The 24,968-nt window shown below is 39.2% G+C and overlaps 1 protein-coding gene and 1 non-coding gene across 2 annotated transcripts; both read left to right on the top strand.

The window, feature by feature from the left end:
• The first annotated feature begins 2,509 nt into the window (after nucleotides 1-2,509).
• On the top strand, nucleotides 2,510-4,105 carry LOC107917387 (uncharacterized). The gene is made up of 2 exons (XM_016846744.1): nucleotides 2,510-3,333; nucleotides 4,081-4,105. Exons 1-2 carry the CDS (start codon nucleotides 2,510-2,512, stop codon nucleotides 4,103-4,105), a joined length of 849 nt encoding a protein of 282 aa, XP_016702233.1.
• A 20,174-nt stretch (nucleotides 4,106-24,279) lies between these two features.
• LOC121206333 (small nucleolar RNA R71) lies at nucleotides 24,280-24,386 on the top strand. The gene has a single exon (XR_005901410.1). It is a non-coding gene; the product is annotated as a small nucleolar RNA R71 (small nucleolar RNA).
• The last annotated feature ends 582 nt before the right edge of the window (nucleotides 24,387-24,968 follow it).

The raw sequence follows: 24,968 nt of genomic DNA, 5'->3' as shown, positions 1-24,968 counted from the left end.
GAAAGACATGGCCGTGTGATCGATGAAGGCATGGTCGTGCGTCCCACACGGCCGTGTGGTGGCTCAAGTGTGGTCGTATAGGCGATACAGGCTAGACCAAGATGGGCAGTGTGGGCCACATGGGTGTGTGGGCCCACACGGGCATGATGCACGGGGGTGTCGCTTATTAGGTCAAGTCGTGTGGGCTACATAGGAAAGGCCAATCTGGGTGTGGGGGCCACACAGACGTGTGGGCCCACACGGGCAAGCCATATGGGCATGTAGGCCCATTTATCTGAATTTTTCCCTAAGGTTGCACAGGTTGTCCCAAACGATTGTGGGCCTACTATAGGGTCAGTAAGGGCTAAATAAATCCTAAACTTACGATTTGGCTGATTGATTAACTGATCTGATTGGGATACTGATGCATGCCTACTTACTCTATTGTTTGTATATATGTTATTTACGTATGCTTATATGTAAGAATGTGAGCATGTTAGACTGTTTATCAGTATTTACATATTTCCATATTGTACCAATGCATTTGTATCTGTAATGGGATCAGTCTCGCTTTTGTATCTGACTGATTCTGATATTCTTTTTGTGTGCATGCTTAATTCTGTGGGTTTACACACTGAGTTTACGTAGACTTACTCCTCTCTGTTTATTCTATACAGGTAATCCAATCTTAGGCGGATCAGTGCAGCGGAGCCTCTCAGTGACCAAATGTTTGAACGAGTTATGATTACGTTCTAATTTTTATGTTCGATTCATTCTGGGTTATATTTTTGTAATACGGACTTTACGGACTGTTTTATTTTTATTTGGGTTAGACTACACTTTTATGATTTTAAAACTGCAAAACATGATAACTTAGATTTTATCAAAAGCAACGGTCTTTTAAAAACAACATTTCTTTTTAAAGCTTCTGCTGTAAATGACTTTTAGGAAAATAAATTACTGTTTTGATAATGAATACGAAAACTTAGGAGTAACATTCTGAAATCTGATAAGAATAAATGTGAGTTAATGAACTGAAATGGTTTAGTTGCGACGACTTAGTTTTCAAAACCCTTTTCATGTGACATCACCAGATACGGCCATAACATCTCGGTCGGGTTTGGGGTGTTACATCTAGTGGTATCAGAGTCAGGTTGCAAAACTCGGCTATAGATTTTGGGTTTCAAAAGTTGGTTTTAAAGAATTGATTTTCAAAAGATTTTAAACATTCTAAAGTAAGTATGTGGTACACCGAGTCTTCGGCGCAAATCCTATAAATATTTCTGATTTCTTATAAAAAATTCTGAATACATAGTTGATAGTATACTTGAAAGTACTATAGTTAGTACACTCTGAAACTGTAAGTGAAACTGATAGAGACTAAAACTTGCGAAAACAACTCTGAACTTCTGATACTTTATCCGTAAAACATCTGTTAATAAATATCGAAACTGATGTATAAAATTTTTAATGTAGATAAAACTTCTAAATCACAATGAGTGCATGAGGTATCTGTGGACGTGGTACTCGAGGCCGAGGTAGAGGCCGTAGGGGACTCGAGCAGAGTCCTCATCTCTGGACAGCATGTCGAATCTAGACACTAGTGAGACACCATTGTCACCTACTACTGAGACTGGGTCTCAGAGTTTATTGGTTGGGGACGACACACTGTGCCAAGCCATGCTGAGGATATTGGAGAAGGTCTGTAATTGCGCGACTCCAGTCTAATGGGGTTGTGTTGTTTAGGGGTGTCACAGGAGTCGCCCGTAATGTGGCTAAGTACTGGTTAGAGGCAATAGATAGGATTATGGTTGATCTAGACTGTACCCCTGAGTAGAAACTAAAGGGTGTAGTCTCATTGCTTCGCCACGAAGCATATCAGTGGTGGTTAACTGTTAATGAGGGCACTCAGCCTGACCGTCTGACCTGGGAGTTCTTTAAAACCACATTTCAAAGTAAGTGTGTGGGAGCTAGTTATATGGATGCTCGCAAGTGTGATTTTCTGAAGATCACACAAGGTGATCGATCTGTGGCCGAATCTGAGGCCAAATTTCTGAGGTTGAGCCGCTATGCTTGAGGTATGGTGGCACCGGAGTATGAGAGATGTCTTAGGTTTAGGGACGGCCTAAGGGATAATCTTAGGGTTCTGATAGCTTCGCAGATGGAGTATGAGTTCGCAGTTCTAGTGGAGAAGGTAAAAATTACTGAGGAGGTTAAGCGCGCAGAGCGCCAGAACAGAGACTGTGAGAGAGGCAACAACAAGAGGGATTCGAAGCCCTCGAGTTCTACATAGAGGCCTAAGAAGTTGCTCCTACTAGGTTGCATCTGTGCAGTTATTGTGGTAGACATCATCCGGCGAGTGTTGGAGGAGGACTAGGGCCTATTTGAGATGTGTGTCCCTTGAGCACCGCATTCGAGAGTGTCCATTGAGGGTGGAGCTGGTGCAAGCTCCGATATCAGGTCCTACACAGCCGTGGAGAGTAGTTCAAAAGCCACCTAGGGGCCGTGGTTAGGTAGGTGTGGTAATGGTATGGGTCGTAGACATAGAGCACTGGGCAGAGGTGCTAGTCAAACTGAGGTGAGACAACCTGCTTTACTTTATGTTGCACGTCACCAAGAGGATAGAGTTTCTCCTGACATCATCACCAGTGCGTTCCTTATTTTTGATGTACCTTACCTTGCTTTGATAGACATAGGGTCTACTCACTCATATATAGCTAGTAATGCATCTGAGAATTTGGGGATTTTGGTTGAGAGCACTATAAGTGAGGACATTATTTTGAGTCTGTTGGGGCAATTTGTGCAAGTTAGAAAACTTTATAGGGATGTTCCCTTAGTGGTGCAAGGGACTATTTTCCTGGTAGATTTGATGGAGCTTTTGTTTGGGGAGTTTGATATAGTTCTGGTAATGGGCTGGTTGGTCAAGCATCGAGTTAGTCTAGATTGTGCGACTAAAAGGGCTGTTCTGAGAACTGAGGAAGATGAAGAGGTGATTCTGATTAGAGAGCGTTGGGATTATTTGTCTAACGTGATCTCCGTGCTTGTAGTTGAGAAACTGGTCCGGAAAGGGTGTGAGGTGTACTTGGCCTATGTAAGTGTTTCTGGTTCTGGGGACTCATTTGTTGGTGATATCAGAACTGTAAGGGATTTTTCAGATGTCTTTCCTGAAGAGTTACCGAGATTACCTCCTAGTCGAGAAGTGAAGTTTGGGATTGAGCTTCTTCCGGGTACAACTCCGATGTCCATCACTCTCTATCGAATGACACCAAAAGAGCTTGCGAAACTTAAGGCTCAACTACAAGAGTTGTTGGACCGTGGTTTCATCTGCCCTAGTGTGTCTACAGGGGAGCACCGGTTCTATTTGTTAAGAAGAAGGATGGGACCATTAGGATGTGTATTGATTATCGACAGCTGAATAAGTTAACCATGAAGAACAAGTATCCAGTTCCGAGGATTGACGACTTGTTTGTTCAGTTCAGTGGGGCCTCTGTGTTTTCGAAGATCGATCTGCATTCTGGGTATCATCAGTTGAGGGTTAAGGAGGCTAATGTACATAAGACTGCATTTAGGACTCGTTATGGGCATTACAAGTTCCTAGTTATGCATTTTGATTTGACGAATGCTCTGACTGCATTCATGGATCTGATGAACCGTATGTTTTAGCCTTATTTGGATTAGTTCATCGTGGTCTTCATCAACGATATTGTGGTATACTTTAAGACTAAGGATAAGCATGATGAGCATATTAAAATAGTGCTTCAAATACTCTGAGAAAAGCAGGTCTACACTAAGTTGAGTAGGTGTGAATTCTGGTTACGAGAGGTAACTTTTCTGGGGCATGTGGTTTCTGCTGAGGAGATTCTTGTTGATCCTCAAAAGATTGAGGCTGTGCTAGATTGGAAATAGCCTAAGAATGTATCTGAGATCCGTAGAATTTTGGGTTTGGAGGGACATTATTGTCGGTTTGTCGAGGGGTTCTCTTTGATTACAACTCCTCTTATTAAGTTTTTGTGTAAGGGTGTTCCTGTCTGAACTGATGCATAGCAAGAACGCTTTGAGAAACTCAAGTTTGTTCTGACACAGGCTCCTATCTTGATACAGACTGAATCTGGAAAGGAGTTTGTAGTGTACAGTGATGCATTACATATCGGTTTGGGATGTGTGTTGATGCAAAATGGTAGGGTTGTGGCTTCTGCATCCCATCATCTTAAGACTCACGAGGGGAACTATCTGATGCATGATCTCGAGTTGGCTATTGTAGTCTTTGCACTAAAAATATGGAGGCACTATCTGTATGGTGAGAGGTGTATCATCTACACAGATCACAAAAGCCTCAAGTATCTCTTTACTTAGAAGGAGTTGGGTCTTAGACAGCATCGATAGATTGGGCTGCTTGAGGACTACGAGTGCACGATAGAGTATCATCTGGGTAAAGCCAATATGGTGGCGATGTAACACCCCTAACCCGTATCCAACACCGGACAGGGCTTGAGGCATTACCGGAACTTTACACTTTCAGTACACTACCTCGGGTCACAAAATTTCATTTGAATTTAAATCATTTCAATCATGAACATCTCATCCCTTGTATAGGCCTTCGAAACCTATAACATATCGGAAGGCAATGTGGGACAAATTCGGGCACGTTCAATTTCCCTTGGTCTCCTCAGAACATTTTCCTTAACATAAAGGGACACATGCCCGTGTAGGTGGGCCGTGTGGACTCCCACGGTCGTGTATCATGGGGTACGCCCATGCCATTCAACCGTGGGCAACACTGACTTATCAACATGGCCATGGAACAGGCCCGTGCTGAATGCCCATGGGCAAAATTGTCATTTTAACACGGCCATGGCACACGCCCGTGTGGCCTACCTGTGTACGAATTTGAACTAAAATTTTAAATGCAGGGGACACACGACCATAACACACAACTATAGGAGGGAATCGTGTGTCACACACGGCCTAGATACACGCCCGTGTGTCCTACATGATAGGTTATTTCCCATCTAGTGTCACCTCTTTCTACCTATTATGCTTAGAAATTACCAAGTTTGAGAGAAAACATGATTTTACACTTGTAAATAATCTTAATAAAACTCATTGTATGGAAACCTCATATCATTGGTTTCCTACATGATAGGTTATTTCCCATTTAGTGTTTATGGGTTCCCATGTCACTTTAATTCATCCGAAATTGGCTCGTTCAATTGACTCATTACCAATTGGTAACGACCCATCACTTGTTACTAAAACTATGCATAAATTCGTAGGTCATGGCCTACTTCAATTACGCGAATTTTCATGGCCATATACAAAGAGATAAACATACTTTTATATGCCTTTACTTGGCAAATCAAATGACACATATAACAAAATACTCAAATCCCTATACATGCCATTAACAAAATAGAAATGTCTTTATACCCAAGCTTGACTAGTTGATAGTGTGTTGACTCTCCAACCATCTTCTAGTTCTTATGAGTCCTTGAGCTCTGTGAGACAGGGAAAAAGAGAGGGGTAAGCATTTACATGCTTAGTAAGCTCGAATAACCGGAAAGTAAACTTACCGAGTAATTAGCATAGATCCATACTTAAATCATGGAATCATCTATTATAAAATGATTTCCTATCACATGCACTCAATCAATGAGTTAGTCACTTAACGAAACATCATGTAATTTATATAGATGAGTTCATCATTCATCATCTTATTAGCATACATCATATTAACCCCGTTGAGTTTCTAAGAAATCTCGATGGAATACCCAGTATCCATCAATTCTCACGAATGATCATTTTACATATATGCACTCCCGTGAACCTCACATTTCAAGGAGGAATTACCAGTCCAGGCTAAATTCCCCATATCATGAACTCGTAAAATGATGTCAGGATTATCGGTCCAGGCTAAATCCCTTATAGTGACAAACACCCTTAATGAGCTCGGATCTGAATTACCAGTGCAGGCTAAATTTAGACCCTAATTGGATTACCCGTCCGAGCTAAATCCATAGTGCACACATATTCTTCGGGAGGCTTGATCATTCAAGGAACACCCATTCGGGCTAGATTCCTTTTCATACTTGAGATCACAGATTACCCGTCTGGGCTAAATCCTTACTACAACACATGCAGGATCTCATTCCACATGTAAAACATGGTTTATCCATCGAATTCCCTTTTTAACCTCAATTGAGACGGTTATCAGCAATTTATTATCAAAGATGCATTTCATACATCTTCATACTATCAATAAATGCAAATTTCATGCATTCATAAGTCATGCAATTATACATATTAAGGGTTTACTTTAAGTTATCCGAACTTACCTGGTATTCTTTTCAGAGTTATGTTTCGATTATTCCGAAACCTTGCGTTTACCTCGATCGACCTCCAAAATTTGTTCCTCGGGGTCTATATCAACAAAATTAACTCATTAATACACTACATTACAAATTTGAAGTCTAATTCTCATCCTCGGTCTAAATGACCGTTTTGCCCCTAACCTTAGACATTTTTACGATTTAGTCCCTAGGCTCATATAATGAAACACATGCAATTACTATCTCACCCAAGCCTAACCGAACATTTTTATCTCTTATGATAGCCCGCATTATCCATTATTTTCTCATTTCTACCACACATTTACATCTTTTGCAAAATGGTCCCTATAAGGGTTTCTCATGAAAATCAACTAGAGAAAGATGTTTAACACACATTAATCTTTCATATTCCTCCACAATCCATCAAAATACAACCAAATCATGCATGGGTAAATTTTTAAACATGAACCCTAGCATGAAATATGGGTAGAAATGGAGAGAGTAAGCTACCGGGATTTCAAAAATACAAAGAACATTAAAAACGGGGCTTGGGAGCACTTACTATTGAGTTTGGAAAGCTTGAAAACCCTAGCTACGGTGTCTCTTCAATTTTAGGTAGCCATGGAGAATAAAATGGCTGATTTTGGCTTGATTTTTCCCATTTTAATTCATTAAAATGACAAATGACCAAAATGCCCTTATGCCCTTTCTTTAAAATTTCATCCATGCAAGCCCATTTTTGTCCAAAAATTTAGAATTCGGGCAATTTTCTCTCCAAGACCTTATAATTCATAATCTAAAGCAATTTCATACGAATTGCTTCTAGAAACCAAGTTTTGCAATTTATTCAATTTAGTCCCTGATTTCCAATTGGACACCTTATACTTAAAATTTCTTCATGAAACTTTTACACATGCATATACTCATATTCTAGGCGTCATAATAGTCATAAAATAAATATTTTGATGTCAGATTTGTGGTCCTAAAACCACTATTCCGACTAGGCCCTATTTCGGGATGTTACATTTCTCCCCCCTTAGGGACTTTCGTCCTCGAAAGTCTTGCCAAAAAATAGATTCGGATATTGGTTTCTCATGGTTTCTTCCGGCTCTCATGTAGCTTCTTCAACACCATGCCGATGCCATAAAACTTTTACAAGAGCCACATCTGTATTTCTGAACTGTTTAACTTCGCGAGCCAATATCTTAACCGGTTCTTCTCCATAGGTCATGTCCGGTCGAACTTCAATCTCCATCGGTGAATTTACATGAGAGGGGTTTGATCTGTGCCTCCTTAACATGGATACATGGAACACATTGTGAATCTTTTCCAGTTCGGGTGGCAACGCCAAACGATAGGCTAACGGTCCAATTCTTTCGGTAATCTTGTACGGTCCGATAAATCGTGGACTCAGTTTACCTTTTCGACCAAATCTCAATATCTTTTTCCATGGAGATACTTTCAAGAATACTCTATCTCCAACTTGAAACTTAATTTCCTTTCTTTTCAAATTAGCATATGACTTTTGCTTATCTGATGCCGCTTTCCAACAATCCTGTATCACTTTAACTTTTTCTTCGGTTTCTTTAATCAGATCAACTCCATGAATTTGATTTTCCTTGAGTTCTGTCCAGTACAATGGAGTTCGACACTTCCTACCATACAAGGCCTCATAAGGTGCCATCCTTAAACTTGTTTGGAAACTGTTATTGTAGGCAAATTCTACCAATGGCAGGTATTTTTCCCAACTACCCTGAAATTCAAGGATGCAACATCGCAACATGTCCTCGAGAATCTGAATCATCCGCTCAGATTGACCATCGGTCTGAGGGTGAAAAGCTGTACTAAAGCTCAACTTTGTACCCAAGGCTTCTTGTAACTTCTTCCAGAATCTCGAAGTGAACCTCGGGTCTCTGTCCAAAATAATCGACAATGGTACTCCGTGAAACCTTACTATCTCAGAAATGTACAAATCGACCAATCTTTCAAGAGGATAATTCATCTTTACCAGAATGAAATGAGCCGACTTTGTCAATTTATCCACTATAACTCATATGGCATCTTTCTTTTTCGGATTCAAAGGTAATCCTGTCACAAAGTCCATGGTAAGTCTGTCCCATTTCTATTCGGGGACATTTACAGGCGGAAACAAACCTGAAGGCACATGATGTTCAGCTTTAACTTGTTGACACACCAGGCATTTTGATACAAATTCAAAAACATCTCTTTTCATGCCGTTCCACCAGTACATCTTCTTTAAATCATTGTATATCTTGGAACTTCCCGGGTGAACAGACAAGCGACTGTTATGTGCTTCTTGCAAAATCTTCTGAATAAATTCATAGTCTTTGGGTACACAAACTCTATCTTTGAACATCAAACATCTATCAGGTCTAATTCAGAAATCGGACTCAATCCCAAACTCACATTGAGCCCTTTTTACTTGCAAGTCATGCATTATCCTCTTGAATATACAGCAAGTCTCGCCATACAAATAATGCCTCCAAATTTTTAAGGCGAAAACAATAGCAGCAAGCTTTAGGTCGTGGGTTGGATAATTCTTCTCATGAGGCTTCAATTGCCATGAAGCAGAGGCTATCACCTTGCCATCTTACATAAGCACACACCCCAATCCATTTAAAGATGCATCACTATAGACCACAAATTATTTTCCCGATCCAGGTAGCACTAAAACAGGAGCTTCAGTCAGCAGTGTCTTTAGCTTCTCAAAACTTTGCTGACACTTATCCATCCATTCAAACTTAACGTCTTTCTGAAGTAGCTTCGTCATTGGAGTCACTATCATGGAAAATCATTTTACAAACCTTCGATAGTAACCATCTAAGCCCAAAAAGCTCCTAACCTTGGTTACATTCTTAGGCGGTTTCCATTCAAAAATTGTAGAAATCTTACTTGGATCAACTCGGATGCCTTCACCCGAAACTATATGACCCAAAAATCCAACTTCCTGGAGCCAAAACTCACTCTTGCTAAACTTAGCATATAGTTGCTTTTCCCACAAGGTCTGCAGCACAATTCTCAGATGCTTTACATGCTCTGTCTCATCTTTAGAGTAGATTAAAATGTCATCAATAAACAAAACAAAAAACTTATCCAAATATGGCCGAAAGATCCTATTCATTAGATTCATAAACACAGTCAGTGCATTCGTCAGCCTAAACGGCATGACAAGAAATTCATAATGGCCATACCTCGTTCTAAAAGCTGTTTTGGGTACATCCAAGTCTTTAACTCACAGTTGATAATAACTAGACCCCAAGTCTATCTTGGAGAATACGGTGGCTCCTTTCAACTGGTCAAACAAATCATCGATCATTGGAAAAGGATACTTATTCTTGGTAGTCACCTTGTTCAGTTGTCGATAATCGATACATAACCTCATTGAACCATCTTTCTTCTTTACAAACAACACGGGGGCACCCTAAGGTGAAAAACTTGGCTTGGAGAATCCTTTATTCGTCAGTTCTTGCAACTGTACTTTTAACTCCTTCAGCTCTGTAGGTGCCATTCTGTATGGGGCAATGGGGGGTCATCGCTGGCACCAATTCAATACTGAACTCTATCTCCCTTTCAGGAGGCAATCCAGGTAATTCCTCCGGAAACACATCTGGGTACTCACATACTATTGGCACGGACTCAATCTTTAGTTCTGGTTCCTTAGTGTTTAGTACAAATGCAAAGTAAGCTTCGTATCTTTTCCTCATATATCTCTGGGAAACCATTGCAGTAATTACAGCCGACAGCGAACCCAATTCTCTTGATTTGATCTGTAGAATCTTACCATTTGGACATTTCAACTTAATATACTTACTACCACAATTCACAATTACATCATGAAGGGCTAACTAATCTATACCAAGTATTACATCGAATTCATCAAATGGTAACAACATAAGGTTAGCTGGAAAACAATGACCTTAAATCGTCAAAGGATAATTTTTACAGACTTTATCAACCAGGACTGATCTGCCTAGTGGGTTCGACACTCTAATGATGAATTTTGTAGGTTTAATAGATATGTTCATACTAGACTCATCTTATGCAGATATATGAATGTGTCGACCCTGGGTCAATTAAAGCAACAACACTGGTATTAAAAAGAGAGAAAGTACCTGTAATAACATCAGGAGCAGAAGCTTCCTTTCGAGCACGTATCGCATATGTTCTTGCCGGGGCTTGAACCTCTGGTTTTGCAGCGCCTTTCGTCTCAACTCGACTGCCACTAGCATTCCCAGGATATCTCGGAGGTCTACCTTGTGAAATGGGAGCATTCGTCTTCCGAGCTAATTCCTCATCTTTTTCAGCTCGTTCCGGGCAGTCTCTAAGAAAATGATCAAGAGAACCACATCTGAAACATGCGCCGCTTTTCATTTGGCATTCTCTGAAATGAAATTTGTTACAGCTCTTACACTTTGGTTTTTGATCGTCTACACTCCCCACACTAGTTACCATCGGGGAGGAGGACTTTTGACCTCGTCGTTTAGAGCTTCTTGATCTACCCGAATATCCCACTGACGAAGTGGAGCATTCATGCAGGCTCCTGGCTTTCTTCGTGGAGAACGAGAGTGTCTGACCGCTAGACCTCTTACTCGTAACTCAAACCTCTCGCTTAGCTTGTTTTCTTTCATTATTGAGTTCCTCGGCCTTCTTGGCTCGATTGGCCAATGCAGCAAACTCCCGTATTTCCAAGATCCCAATCAACAACTTGATGTCCTCATTCAAACCTTCCTCGAAGCGTTTACACATTTCTGATTCCGTTTGGACCCATTCAGTTGCATACTAAATTAGTCGTACGAACTCTCTCTCGTATTCCGCTACAAGCTTGTTCCCTTGTTTGAGTTCCAGGAACTCCTTTCGCTTTGTGTCCAAAAACCGTTGGCTAATGTATTTCTTCCTAAACTCTGCTTAGAAGAAATCCCAAGTAGTATTTTCTTTCGGCACTACCGAGGATATGGTTTTCCACCAATTGTATGCAGTATCCTTCAAAAGGGACACAACACACTTCAAACACTCTTCGGGTGTGCATGACAAATCATCTAGCACCCGCGTAGTGTTCTCGAGCCAGAGCTCTTTCAGCGTCATCATCAACTTTCGCTCTGAATTCCTCAGCCCCATACTTTCTAAGTTTATCTACCGGGGCTTTACCGATTCTCACTAGTGCCATACCTCGGAGCACACCCTCATCAGTTTGGTTAGGGGGCGGGGGAGGTCTTGGTATATTGGGGCGATTTCTTAAATAATCCCCAAACCATTCAACCATCATATCAAAGAAGGCAGCTCAAGCCTCTTCTCGGCCTTCTGACATCAGCCTTTTACTACTACTAGATACAGCTCGTTGTACAAAATCTAGAGCATGGCTCTCGGCTCCCTCGGACTCATCTTGTGCTTGATTGGAAGACATTTTCTATATTCAAAACAATTTAAACTATTAGGAGACGTCACACTATCAACACTCAAACAATGACATGTATAGAAAACTTTAACAATCCTCTACGGTAGTCCTAGAATCGACTAAACTATAGCTCTGATACTAATAAATGTAACACCCCTAACTCGTATCCAAAATCGGACAGGGCTCGAGGCATTACTAGAACTTTACACTTTCAGTACACTAACTCGGGCCACAAAATTTCATTTGAATTTAAATCATTTCAATCATAAACATCTCATCCCTTGTATAGGCCTTCGAAACCTATAAAATATCGGAAGGCAATGTGGGACAAATTTGGGCACGTTCGATTTCCCTTGGGCTCCTCAGAATATTTTCCTTAACATAAAGGGACACACGTCTATGTAGGTGGGCCGTGTGGACTCCCACGCCCGTGTATCATGGGGCACGCCCATGCCCTTCAACCGTGGGCAACACTGACTTATCAACACAGCCATGGAACACGCCCGTGCTGAATGCCCATGGACGAAACTGTCATTTTAACATGGCCATGGCGCAAGCCCGTGTGGTCTACCCGTGTACGACTTTGAACTAAAATTTTATGTGCAGGGGACACACGACCATAACACACAACCATGGAAGGGAACCGTGCGTCACGCACGGCCTAGACACATGCTCGTATTTCCAACCATGTGGACTTTAATAGGCTATTTTCCAAGCCTAAAGTCACCCCTTTCTACCTATTATGCTTAGAAATTACCAGTTTGAGAGAAAACATGATTTTACACTTGTAAATAATCTTAATAAATCTCATTGTATGGAAACCTCATATCATTGGTTTCCTACATGATAGGTTATTTCCCATTTAGTGTTTATGGGTTCCCATGTCACTTTAATTCATCCGAAATTGGCTCGTTCAAGTGACTCATTGCCAATTGGTAACGACCCATCACTTGTTAATAAAACTATGCATAAATTTGTAGGTCATGGCCTACTTCAATTAAGCCAATTTTCATGGAAATATACAAAGAGATAAACATACTTTTACATGCCTTTACTTGGAAAATCAAATGACACATATAACAAAATACTCAAAGCCCTATACATGCCATTAACAAAGTAGAAATGTCTTTATACCCAAGCTTGACTAGTTGATAGTGTGTTGACTCTCCAATCGTCTTCCAGTTCTTAGGAGCCCTTGAGCTCTGTGAGATAGGGAAAAAGAGAGTGGTAAGCATTTACATGCTTAGTAAGCTCGAATAACTGGAAAGTAAACTTATCGAGTAATTAGCATACATCCATACTTAAATCATGGAATCATCTATTATAAAATGATTTCCTATCAAATGCACTCAATCAATGAGTTAGTCACTTAACAAAACATCATGTAATTTATATAGATGAGTTCATCATTCATCATCTTGTTAGCATACATCATATTAACCCCGTTGAGTTTCTATGAAATCTCGATGGAATACCTAGTATCCGTCAATTCTCACGAATGATCATTTTAGATATATGCACTTCCGTGAACCTCACATTTCATCACATTCCCCATATCATGAACTCGTAAGGTGATGTCGGGATTACCAGTCCAGGCTAAATTTAGACCCTAATCGGATTACCCGTCCAGGCTAAATCCATAGTGCACACATATTCTTCAAGAGGCTTGATCATTCAATGAACACCCGTCCGGGCTAGATTCCTTTTCATACTTGAGATCATGGATTCCCCGTCCGGGCTAAATCCTTATTGCAACACATGCAGGATCTCATTCCACATGTAAAACATGGTTTATCCATCGAATTCCCTTTTTAACCTCAATTGAGACGGTTATCAACAATTTATTATCAAAGATGCATTTCATACATATTCATACTATCAATAAATGCAAATTTCATGCATTCATAAATCATGCAATTATACATATTAGGGGTTTACTTTAAGTTATCCGAATTTACCTGGTATTCTTTTCAGAGTTATGTTTCGATTATTTCGAAACCTTGCGTTTACCTCGATCGACCTCCGAAATTTGTTCCTCGGGGTCTATATCAACAAAATTAACTCATTAATACACTAAATTACAAATTTCAAGTCTAATTCTCATTCCAGTCTAAATGACCATTTTGCCCCTAACCTTAGACATTTTTACGATTTAGTCCCTAGGCTCGTATAATGAAACACATGCAATTACTATCTCACCCAAGCCTAGCCAAACATTTTTCTCTCTTATGATAGCCCACATTATCCATTATTTTCTCATTTCTACGACACATTTACATCTTTTGCAAAATGGTCCCTATAAGGGTTTCTCATGAAAATCAACTAGAGAAAGATGACTAACACACATTAATCTTTCATATTCCTCCATAATCCATCAAATTACAAGAAAATCATGCATAGGTAAATTTTTAAACATGAACCCTAGCATGAAATATGGGTAGAAATGGAGAGAGCAAGCTACCGGGATTTCAAAAATACAAAGAACATTAAAAACAGGGATTGGGAGCACTTACTGTTGAGCTTGGGAAGCTTGAAAACCCTAGCTATGGTGTCTTTTCAATTTTTGGCAGCCATGGAGAAGAAAATGGCTGATTTTGGCTTGATTTTTCCCATTTTAATTCATTAAAATGACAAATGACCAAAATACCCTTATGCCCTTTCTTTAAAATTTCATCCATGTAAGCCCATTTTTGTCCAAAAATTTAGAATTTGGGCAATTTCTCTCCAAGACCTTATAATTCATAATCTAAAGCAATTTCATACAAATTGCTTATAGAAACCAAGTTTTGCAATTTATTCAATTTAGTCCCTGATTTCCAATTGGACACCTTATACTTAAAATTTCCTCATGAAACTTTAACAAATTCATATACTCATATTCTAGGCCTCATTATAGTCCTAAAATAAATATTTTGATATCGGATTTGTGGTTCTAAAACCACTATTCTGACTAGGCCCTATTTCGAGATGTTACAGCTGATGCTCTAAATTGTAGGGCGATGTCTGATTTGAGGCCCATGTTTGCACGCCTTAGTCTATTCGATGATAGGAGTCTGTTGGCCGAGTTGTAGGTTAAGTCATCTTGGAAGGAGTGGATTCGAGATAAACAATTAGTGGATGACACTCTGAGTGTACGGTTCCGTCAAGTGGAGAATGGTACTACTTCTGATTTTAGGCTGAATAAGGATGGGGTACTCTATTTCCATGGTTAGATTTGTGTACCAAACGATGAGGATCTAAGGCAGTCTATTTTGAGGGAGGTACATAGTAACCCATATGATATGCATCTCGATGGTAATAATAAGTATCGCGATCTTCGTGAGTTATGTTGGTGGCCGGGTTTGAAGCAAGAGTTATAGATTTTGTGGCTCGATATTTGATGTTTCAACAGGTTAAGGCTAAACACCAGTTGCCTTTAAGTTTGTTACAGCCGGTTAAGATTCCCCTATGGAAGTGGGAACAAGTGACGATGGATTTTGTTAGCGGGTTGCCCTTGGCACCCAAAAAGAAGGATTCTATTTGGGTCATCGTAGATTGATTGACCAAGTCCGCTCACTTTATACCAGTTCTGACTGATTATTCTCTGCAGAAGCTAGCGAAGTTGTACATTTCTGAGATAGTAAGACTACATGGCATTTCAGTCTCGAGCATTTCTGATAGAGATCCTCGTTTTACTTATCGATTCTAGAAGAAATTGCACGAGGATCTGGGTTCAAGATTGGACTTCAGTACTTCATTCCATCCTCAGACTGATGGTCAATCTGGGAGGGTGATTTAGATACTAGAGGATATGCTTTGGAGCTATGTGATTGATTTTCGAAGTTGTTGGGAGGATTATCTACCACTGGTTGAGTTCGCCTACAATAACAGTTTCTAGTCTAACATCTAGATGGCACCTTACGAAGCTCTGTATGGTCATAAGTGTCGTACTCCACTGTGTTGGACTGACTTGGGTGAACGTCAGATTTTAGGTCCTGAGCTGGTTTCTGAGACAGAGGATAAGGTTCTATGATTCAGGATCGTTAAAAGCGGCTTCTGAAAGATAGAAATCCTATTTGGATCTGAAGAGACGTGAGATTGAGTACTCTGTGGGAGACTTTGTTTTTCTTAAGGCCTCTCCGTGGAAGAAGGTTCTGAGGTTTGGTCGTAAGGGCAAGCTGAGCCCTAGGTTTATTGGACCATGCCAAATTCTGAAACATGTGGGACCAGTTGCTTATTAGTTGGAGTTACCCCCTGAACTGGACCGTATTCATGCTGTGTTTCATGTCTCGATGTTGAGGCGGTACCATTCTAATCCATCCCATGTAGTCGCGATTCAGGAGATTGAGGTTAGGCCAGACTTGACCTTTGAGGAGGAGCCAGTTCAGATCCTAGATTGGGATGATAAGGTTCTGCAGAAAAATGCCATTCCACTAGTGAAGGTGCTGTGGCAGAATCATAGCACTTAGGAGGCCATATGGGAACTTGAGGACTCGATGCGTCAGCAGTATCCTCATCTATTCTGATTTGGTAATTTTTGAGGTCAAAATTTCTTTTACAGGGTAGAGTTGTAACGACCCAAAAACTCTTCTGTTTGCTTCTGTAAAATTTTGACACAATAGTGTATCTGCTCCAGTGGTTAAGTATTTTGGGTGTGTGTGAGAGGTTCCAAGTTCAAGACTTACTTTTCGCAAATTTTGGTATTTTTCTGACTTAAGCCCTATTCTTACTTAGTGGGCTTATATTTGATTACTTGTAATTTCATATTAGAATGGGCCCGCTGGTCTGGTGGTTAGGTGAAGTGTATGTTTGTTGGAGGTCTTGTGTTCAAATCTTTGTGCAAGTGTGATTGTTAATATTTTTTGCTCCATTGGCTTATAGAGTTACAGTTTTATCAAGAAACCTAAGTAGTGGGCAGTTAGGGATAACAAAGTTTATTTTTATTTTATTTTGTTTTCCCAAAACCCTTTTTTTCTTTTTTTTACATTTCTGTGCTCTTCTATTCGTTGTCCATCTTTTTTTTTTATTTTCTTTCTTCCCCTTTTCCTTTTCCTTTTCAATTCATTTCCCTTTTGGCACAATTTCTTGCTGATTTCGTTCAGTAAGCTTTTTTTTATGAATCTTTTCACTAGTTAACTAAGTGGTTTTGAGGGGGAAATTTTTGTTCTTTTGGTTTAGGCAAAAAATAAGACTTGGCTGGGGTTCCTACAGCATTCTGAGGGTTCGGAGTTCAATTCGTCGATGGTAAGATTTTTGTATGCGTTTTTGGTGTTGTAGGGTTTTCATTTGTGAACTAGTTTTGGTGGAGTGTTCGTAATTAATGCTAAATCCAGGCTCTGTAATGTCGATGTTTAGGTTCTAGTGGGCTCGGGGTTGTTGTAGCGTCTTAAACGAACCAGGTGTGCACTCAAAATGCAGAAAATAAGGTATCAACAAAAGCCGAAAAAGGCCACTGTCAATGCCACATGGACGTGTGGTCACCCGTGTGGTAGGCCGCGTGAAAGGGCACGACCATTTGATTGACGAAGGCATGATCGTGCGCCGCAAACGACCATGTGGTGGCACGAGTGTGTTCATGTAGGGCACACGTGTAACACCCCTAACCCATATCCATCGCCGGATTAGGGTTACGAGGCATTACCAAACATAAGTACAGTTTATCACAGTCACTTATTACAAATCATGCACAATATTATAACGACTTCTTTATAATAATTTTGTACTCAATTAGCAGCCAACTACTCATCATATAAGTTAATTTTACATATACAAAACACTTGACCAATACAAATCGAACATACATTATTAATCATATTACAAAAATTATTCATGCTATGAAATTTAACGATATCAATATCATTATCAATTAATAAAATAAAATCATGTGCATTACTAATTCATGTGTAATCCACTATAATATCTTTAATCATTTTCCAACATCAAAGACATTTCATATAGCATACTTAATCTGAACATTCAAAAACCAATCCAAATCAATATGCCTAGCCATTTTTAACTTATCACAAGGCTATGCGCATAAGACCATATTAATTTAAACCATATAGATCTCAACTTACATTATTCACACATTTGCATCACTTAACCAAACAAAAACCAACATGATTTTTACCAACTATAACACATATACTAATCATGCTTTAGAAATTAAACATATCAATAATATTTATTTAATCATTTTACTAATCTCATTAACATAAAACATATCATATCGCACATAATTCTATTAGCCAAACATATTAACTAAATAACATGCCATTTGAAGACTTAGAATAAACATTAATCATAATTCATATTCATGTACTCAACATACAACAATAAATTCATTTATAAGCTTTCATACATGCGCATCTTAGCCTAAGTTGAACTATACCTCACGGTTAACAAAGCAAAATTTTACAAATACATATAATCATATCTAAATGACCAAATTTCACTTGCAACATAATCAATTCATACATTGCTCACTCGACTCACATTAATAATTTTTCATATAATTTAACCAAATCAAAACATGTCAATTCCATATGCTATAAATCATGCCAAAATTTCATATACATGATCGCGTGATTCGTAACAAGTAATAAGTATTTATAATGAAGATCAAACCTAGACTAACTATTATCGTGATGTAGGCAAGTGTACCTATCAAACAGTAGTATAGTTTTAGCAAGACCGGATTGTCGAACCCAAAGGAACTAAAAGTACTAGTAATGACTGTCTTTTTATTATCTAGCCTAAGAATAATGGGGTTTTGTTTTAATTAACTAATTATCTAAACTAAGAACGCACAGAGAAAAGAATTGGGGAATTGCTTTTGGGAAAATCGATTGACTTGAGACAATACCTAAGGAAAAATCCACCTAAACTTTACTTGTTATTCTGGCTCCGAACCAGACGATTTATTCATTCAACTTGTTCCATAGAGATCCCTAAGTTATGTTATTATCCCTATTCATGACTAATAACATCTAATCCCTAAATTGAATGACCGAAACTTTTCTCTAATTAACACTCTAGGGTTGCATTAATTCGATCTATGGATCCCCCTATTAGGTTTTACCCTAATCTGGCAAAATCTTGTCACCCTATTTCTAGGCGTACAATCAACACCGCTTAATTATGACAAAAGTACTCTTAGATGGGGTCTATTCCTCCTTTGAATAAGAGCATGTCTTGAATCAGTGTCCTGGGATATCAAAACAAGAATTAAGAACACATAACTAAGAACAAGTTAAATATTTATCATACGATTCAGAAAATAATAATAAGATTCATCTTAGGTTCATTCCCCTTAGGTATTTAGGGGATTTAGTTCATAACTAAATAATAAAACATCTCAGAAGAATAAAGAATACAAAACATAAAGAAAACCCAAAACTCTTGAAGGGAAATTGAGGAGAGATCTTTAGTCTTAATTATGAATCCGGCTTCTGAGATGGATCAATCGGCTTTCTTGGGGTAATTCCTCACCCTCATTCTCCGTCTCCCATTTTTCTCCTATTCTAGGGTGTATTTATAGGCTTCAAAATGCCTAGAAGCCCTCAAAAATGGCCTTTTTCGAATTGGACTTAACTTGGTCTCGGCAGGGACACGCCTGTGTGCCACGACCGTGTGACATGATTGCCAGGCCGTGTTCAATCCGTTAAACTGCACATGGCCGTATGGGTCAATGGCCAGGCCGTGTGAATCGTGAAAGCCTTGGTCGACACCCTCGAAAGACACGGGCGTGTGAGCTACCCTGTGGCAAGGCTTAGGCCGTGTCATCTTCTCGACTTGGTCCGTTTTATCCCTTTTTGGCTCATTTTTTGCTCCTATCGCTCTCCTATGCTCTCCTAAGTGTAAAACATGGAATTAAAGCATTAGGAGCATCGAATTCACTAATTCTAATGAGAAATCATCCATAAAATGCATTAAAAATGGGGTAAAAATATGTATAATTTACGGTTTATCAAATACCCCCACACTTAAGCATTTGCTTGTCCTCAAGAAAAATTCTCAACTCATAATCAAAATAAATCTTTCTCAATTTATAATTTATGTTAATAATATCTCAAATTAATCCATAGGTAATCATACATTGAGAATTTAAGTAAAAGAACATAAAAGCTTCAATCATCCCAAGTTGAGCATTTTATTCTGAAAACATAGGTGTCTTCCCTCATTTAAGTAATTAATTTTAATTCAGAATATCACAGAGTTTTACATCCTCACTAAAGATTCACTCAAATCACTCGAGGTGTTCTAAGGACAATAAAGGAAGCACTCAATAGTCAATAATGGAAAGTCATTACCATAGACTTGCATGAAAATCAAATCTCCACCACTATAATTTAAGATGATACATCAATCAAAAAGTCTTTAGAGGTTTGAAATGAGGCTTGGTTAGGGGGTGTGGTCACAAGCTGAAAGAAAGGGTTAGAATCGAGATTGAATTGAAAAGTTGCCTAACTATAAAAAGAGTTAATCTTCACTTGTGTACAACAGAGCTTCTCTCAGAATTATGAAATTACAGATATGCATAGTTTTTTTTTTAAGAACAAGTTAAATAATATAGACTAAATATAAAGAACAAAACATAGCTAGGCGATCCATTCAACTCAAATCTCGACAAAAATAGGGATTAATTTAGTAGATTTCAATAATGGGTTAAAAGTTAATATTAAGGGTAATACAAAAATTGGTTCGTTAGGCTCAAGGCGGTTTACTAGGGATTAATCGTGGGGGTAGGCTTTTCATGGCATGAGTGGGTTAATCCTAATTGCCTTAATCATTTTGATATATCAAATCAAATGGTGTGGTCTCGACATGCATAATCAAGCAAGTTCTAGAATAACAGTTCAATGCTGACGCACTCAAAGAAATAATAAAAGTGAGCATGAAAAGATGAATAGATGCTCAAAAGGCTAAAAAATCTCACAAAAATTATGGCTTTTTGATGTTTAGACTCGTGAATTCCAATTCAAAGTAATACCTAGACTTGGGGAAACAGCCTAAGATTTTGAATTCTTAAAAATCAACTCATCATGCTTGACTCTCTATTATCTTAAAGTTTAAATAATCAATGCATAAATCCCTATGTTTTAATTCAAGATATATCAATCAAAATCATAAATTAATTAAAATATATCCTAAATATGATATGAGAGTTTTTCAAGAGAACAATATGATTATTCAGGGATTTTTCTGATAATAAAATAAATACCCCCCACACTTAAGATGTACATTGCCCTCAATGTACAAAGATAGATATTAGAGTATAAAAATAAGATAGGGAAAGAAGTGAAACTTCCTGTATGATGAATTCCTCGAACTAGAGTTTTGGAGAGTGATCGGTTCGAGAGTGGAAGAGGATACTCCGACAGTCGGAGAGGTTCATTAGGCCATAAGTCCTGTGCCAAAAGAATATTATATCTAGTGGTATCTATGGTCGTGGTCAAGCAGGACATGGCAGTCATGGAGACCCTTTCTCGGTGGAGTTTTAGTTCCTATGTGATGATAAGCTTAACAGCTCTATATAGCTGTGATAAAATTAGGAACTTTTTAGGGGATATTAGGAAGAATAAGTAATCGAAAAAAAGTAACCAAAATTTATAATAAAATTCTAAATCTGCTAAAAAATAAAAAGAAAAATAAAAAAGAAAAAAACATAAAATAATAAAATAAATATTTCTAAACATCTTCATCACTGGATGGTTTGCGAGGTGGGATTGGCGATGAGATGTGGAGGTGCTGACAAATCTGCTATAGAGTAGCATCAATGTTGTCAAATCATTGAAAACACTGCTACTCGAATTGGGTGAGGCGCTCAGAGATATCAGTGTATGAAGTCGCCGCATGAACTGGACGAGAGGGTGGTGGTGGCTGAGTCGGTGGGTCCTCGTGCTATGGGGGTACAGCCGTGTGGAGGAAAAATGGAGGGAAAAGAGAGGGGAAGGTGAGGATTAATGCAGGTGGAGTGGAGTTTAAGGTGGTTTGGGGGTTGAGGAAGTGAGAATCTGTGGAATGGTGGCCGGAATAAGGATTAGGGAGTAGAGAGGGGGAGATTTAGGCTAGGGTTTTGAAAGGAAAAAGAAAATAAACAGTGGTTTGCTTATATAGGGGGAAGCCACATGGCCTCGGGCCATACCTGTATACTCTGAAAGTGAGCCCGTGTTTTTTGAATTTTTCAATTTAGGTCGTGCCCAGTTACTATCCCACACCTGTGTATTATTGTCCACGGCTTCACGGCACGGGCGTGTCTCACGCCCGTGTCGAAGAAACAGAATCGAGCCTTGCCCGTGGCATGCCCGTGTTTTTCCATTCCCATGCCCATGTTCACCTATCAAATTCACCCACGGCCATGTCGCACGACCGTGGGGATTTATCGCATCCCGTGTTTTGGGGAAATCATTTACCCTGTTTTGTGTTGATCACATGGCCTTAAGCACGACCGTGTTATCAGCTGTGTGGATCTGGGAACCTATGCTTCAAATACCCTGTTAGTGACCTAAATTTTTAAAACTTGAATTTAAAATAATTTAAAATTTTTAGTACTCGGGTTGCCTCCCGAGAAGCGCTTATTTATAGTCTAAGCTCGACTTACCTCTCTAGTGAATGGTCAGGGTGGTTCAAGGAGTTTATACTCCTCATTCCTGTTATCAATCTCATCAAAATAGGGTTTTAATCGGGTGTTGTTTACCTTAAATGTACCGAACATTGGGTGACTCACCTCCACCATACCGAATGGAAAAGTACTGAGTACCATAAGAGGGATTTCCTCATTTAGTGTGGTAGTGACAATGTGGGGATCTGCGGCATCTAGTAAGACTTTATCGCCAACCTTAAGTTGATTAGGAGAGGTATCGGGCTTGTTTTGGCGTAGTTTCAGTTTATCATGGGCTCTCGGTTTGTGTGCTCGCCATTCATCTAGCTCCTCTATCCGTAGCCTTCGTTCTTCATGAATGTGTCCTCTATCATTTCTAGAACATGGCTCGTGAACTTCTTTGAAGCTTAATTTCTGCAAAGTCATATTGTCAGTTTTAGTATATTGGTGTGGACTATTACCTGCAATGTTCGATGTGATGCTAGAATTACAAGCTGGAAGGGTGATCGTTTCGTCTCCCACACGAAGTGTAAGCTCACCTGTGCCAACATCAATAATTGTTTTAGCAGTTGCTAAAAAGGGCTTTCCTAAAATCAAAGGGGTGTTATTATCCTCCTCTATGTCTAGAACAACGAAATCAACGGGGAATATGAACCTATATACTTTCACGAGTACATCTTCAATAATACCCCTAGGGAATCTTATAGTTTTATCTACCAATTGAATGCTCATCCTAGATTGTTTAGGTTTCCCAAGACCTAGTTGCTTAAACATTTTGTAAGGCATGACGTTAATACTAGCCCCCAAATCAGCTAATGCATGACTTATATCTAAACTACCAATTAAACAAGGAATTGTAAAACTCCCTGGATCTTTCAATATGTGGGGTAGCTTATTCTGTAGAATAGCTGAGCAGACTGCATTTAGCTCCACATGCGATGCTTCGTCCAACTTCCGCTTATTTACTAAAAGCTCTTTTAAAAATTTCATTGCATTTGGCATCTACGACAAAGCTTCAATAAACGGTAGGTTAATATGTAATTTTTTCAAAAGTTTGAAGAATTTACCGAATTGTTCGTCTGAGCGGTCTTTCATTGTCGCATTAGGGTATGGGACACGAGGTCTATATTCTTCATTCACCATTTTGTTATGACTTACCTCACTTTCACTTTTGCTCACCACAGTTTCTTGCATCAATTCTGGCTCAAGCGCAATAAATCCTTCCTTATCTTGAGTACTAATTGCGTTGAGGTGTTCCCTTGGGTTTGGTTCAGTATTACTTGGTAAGCTACCTTGTGGTCGTTCGGAGATTAGTTTGGATAGCTGGCCTATCTGAGTTTCGAGTCCTTGGATCGATGCTTGTTGATTTTTAAGTGCTGTCTCGGTATTTTGGAAACGGGTTTCTGACATTGATATGAATTTTGAGAGCATCTCCTTAAGGTTTGGTTTCTTCTCTTGTTGGTAAGGTGGCTGTTGAAAGCCCTGAGGATTTTGTGGCTTTTGATTCCCTTGACCTCCCCATGAGAAATTTGGGTGGTTCCTCCAACCTGCATTATAAGTATTATTGTATGGGTTATTTTCAGATCTAAAGTTATTGTTACCCATATATTTGACTTGTTCCTCTTCGGTTGTGGGATTGAAGGATTGGTATTCTATATGCACACCTCCTCCATTTGAGTCACACCTCATTACTGGATGTACCTGCGTAGAATCAAGTAAACCATCAATCTTTTTTATTGAGAAGTTCTACCTGATTTGACAGCATAGTAACTAAGTCGACGTTATAAACGCCGGCTATTTTTGTTGGCTTAGTCCTCATGACTTGCAACTGATAGTTATTCAGTGACATTTCTTCAATGAATTTATAAGCCTCTTCAGGTGTTTTGTTGTTGATGGTTCCACCAGCAGCTACGTCAACCATTTGCCGAGTCGAGGGATTCAAACCATTGTGAAATGTTTGTACTTGCAGCCAAAGTGGTAACCCATGGTGAGGGCACCTTCTCAGTAAGTCCTTGTATCTCTCCCATGGATCGTAAAGTGTTTCTAAATTCTTCTACACAAAAGAAGAGATATCATCACGTAATTTAGCCGTTTTAGCCGGTGGAAAATATTTTAGTAAAACTTTTTCGGTCATTTGTTCCCAACTAGTAATTGACCCTCGTGGTAACGAGTTTAACCACTGTTTAGCTTTGTTTCTCAGTGAAAAGGGAAATAACCGAATATGAATGGCATCATCAGAAACGCCATTGATTTTAAATGTATCGCAAAATTCCAGAAAGTTTGCTAAGTGAGCGTTGGGATCTTCATCCTGCAAACCATCAAGCTGAACAAACTGCTGTATCATTTGAATTGTGTTAGGTTTCAGTTCAAAAGTATTTACAGCTACAGTCGGTCTAACTATGCTAGATTTAGTTCCTATTAGAGAAGGTTTAGCATAGTCATACATAGTACGTGGAGCAGGATTTTGATTAGCCGCAATTGCAGGAGGTAGTTGATTGCCTTGGTTTTTAGCCATCTCTTCGATTGGGGGTTGAGTATCGTCTTCTTGCTCGTTCTCCGTGTATCTTAAGATGCGTTTTATTTCTATTTGATTTCTGCGAACTGTACGATCGATTTCTTCGTCAAAAAGTAATGGTCTCGACGGGTTTTTTCTAGTCATAAACTATAA

The sequence above is a fragment of the Gossypium hirsutum genome, chromosome A01 (assembly GCF_007990345.1).
Source record: "Gossypium hirsutum isolate 1008001.06 chromosome A01, Gossypium_hirsutum_v2.1, whole genome shotgun sequence".
Classification (NCBI taxonomy): domain Eukaryota; kingdom Viridiplantae; phylum Streptophyta; class Magnoliopsida; order Malvales; family Malvaceae; genus Gossypium; species Gossypium hirsutum.
The sequence above is the reverse complement of the archived record's forward strand: the minus strand, read 5'-3'. Positions and strand labels throughout refer to the sequence as shown.

Coding starts and splice junctions, on each gene's coding strand:
- LOC107917387 (XM_016846744.1), top strand. CDS start 2,510: ATGGGTCGTAGACATAGAGCACTGGGCAGAGGTGCTAGTCAAACTGAG. Junction 3,334..4,080: donor GTGTCTACAGGGGAGCACCG/GTTCTATTTGTT, acceptor ATCTTGATACAG/ACTGAATCTGGAAAGGAGTT.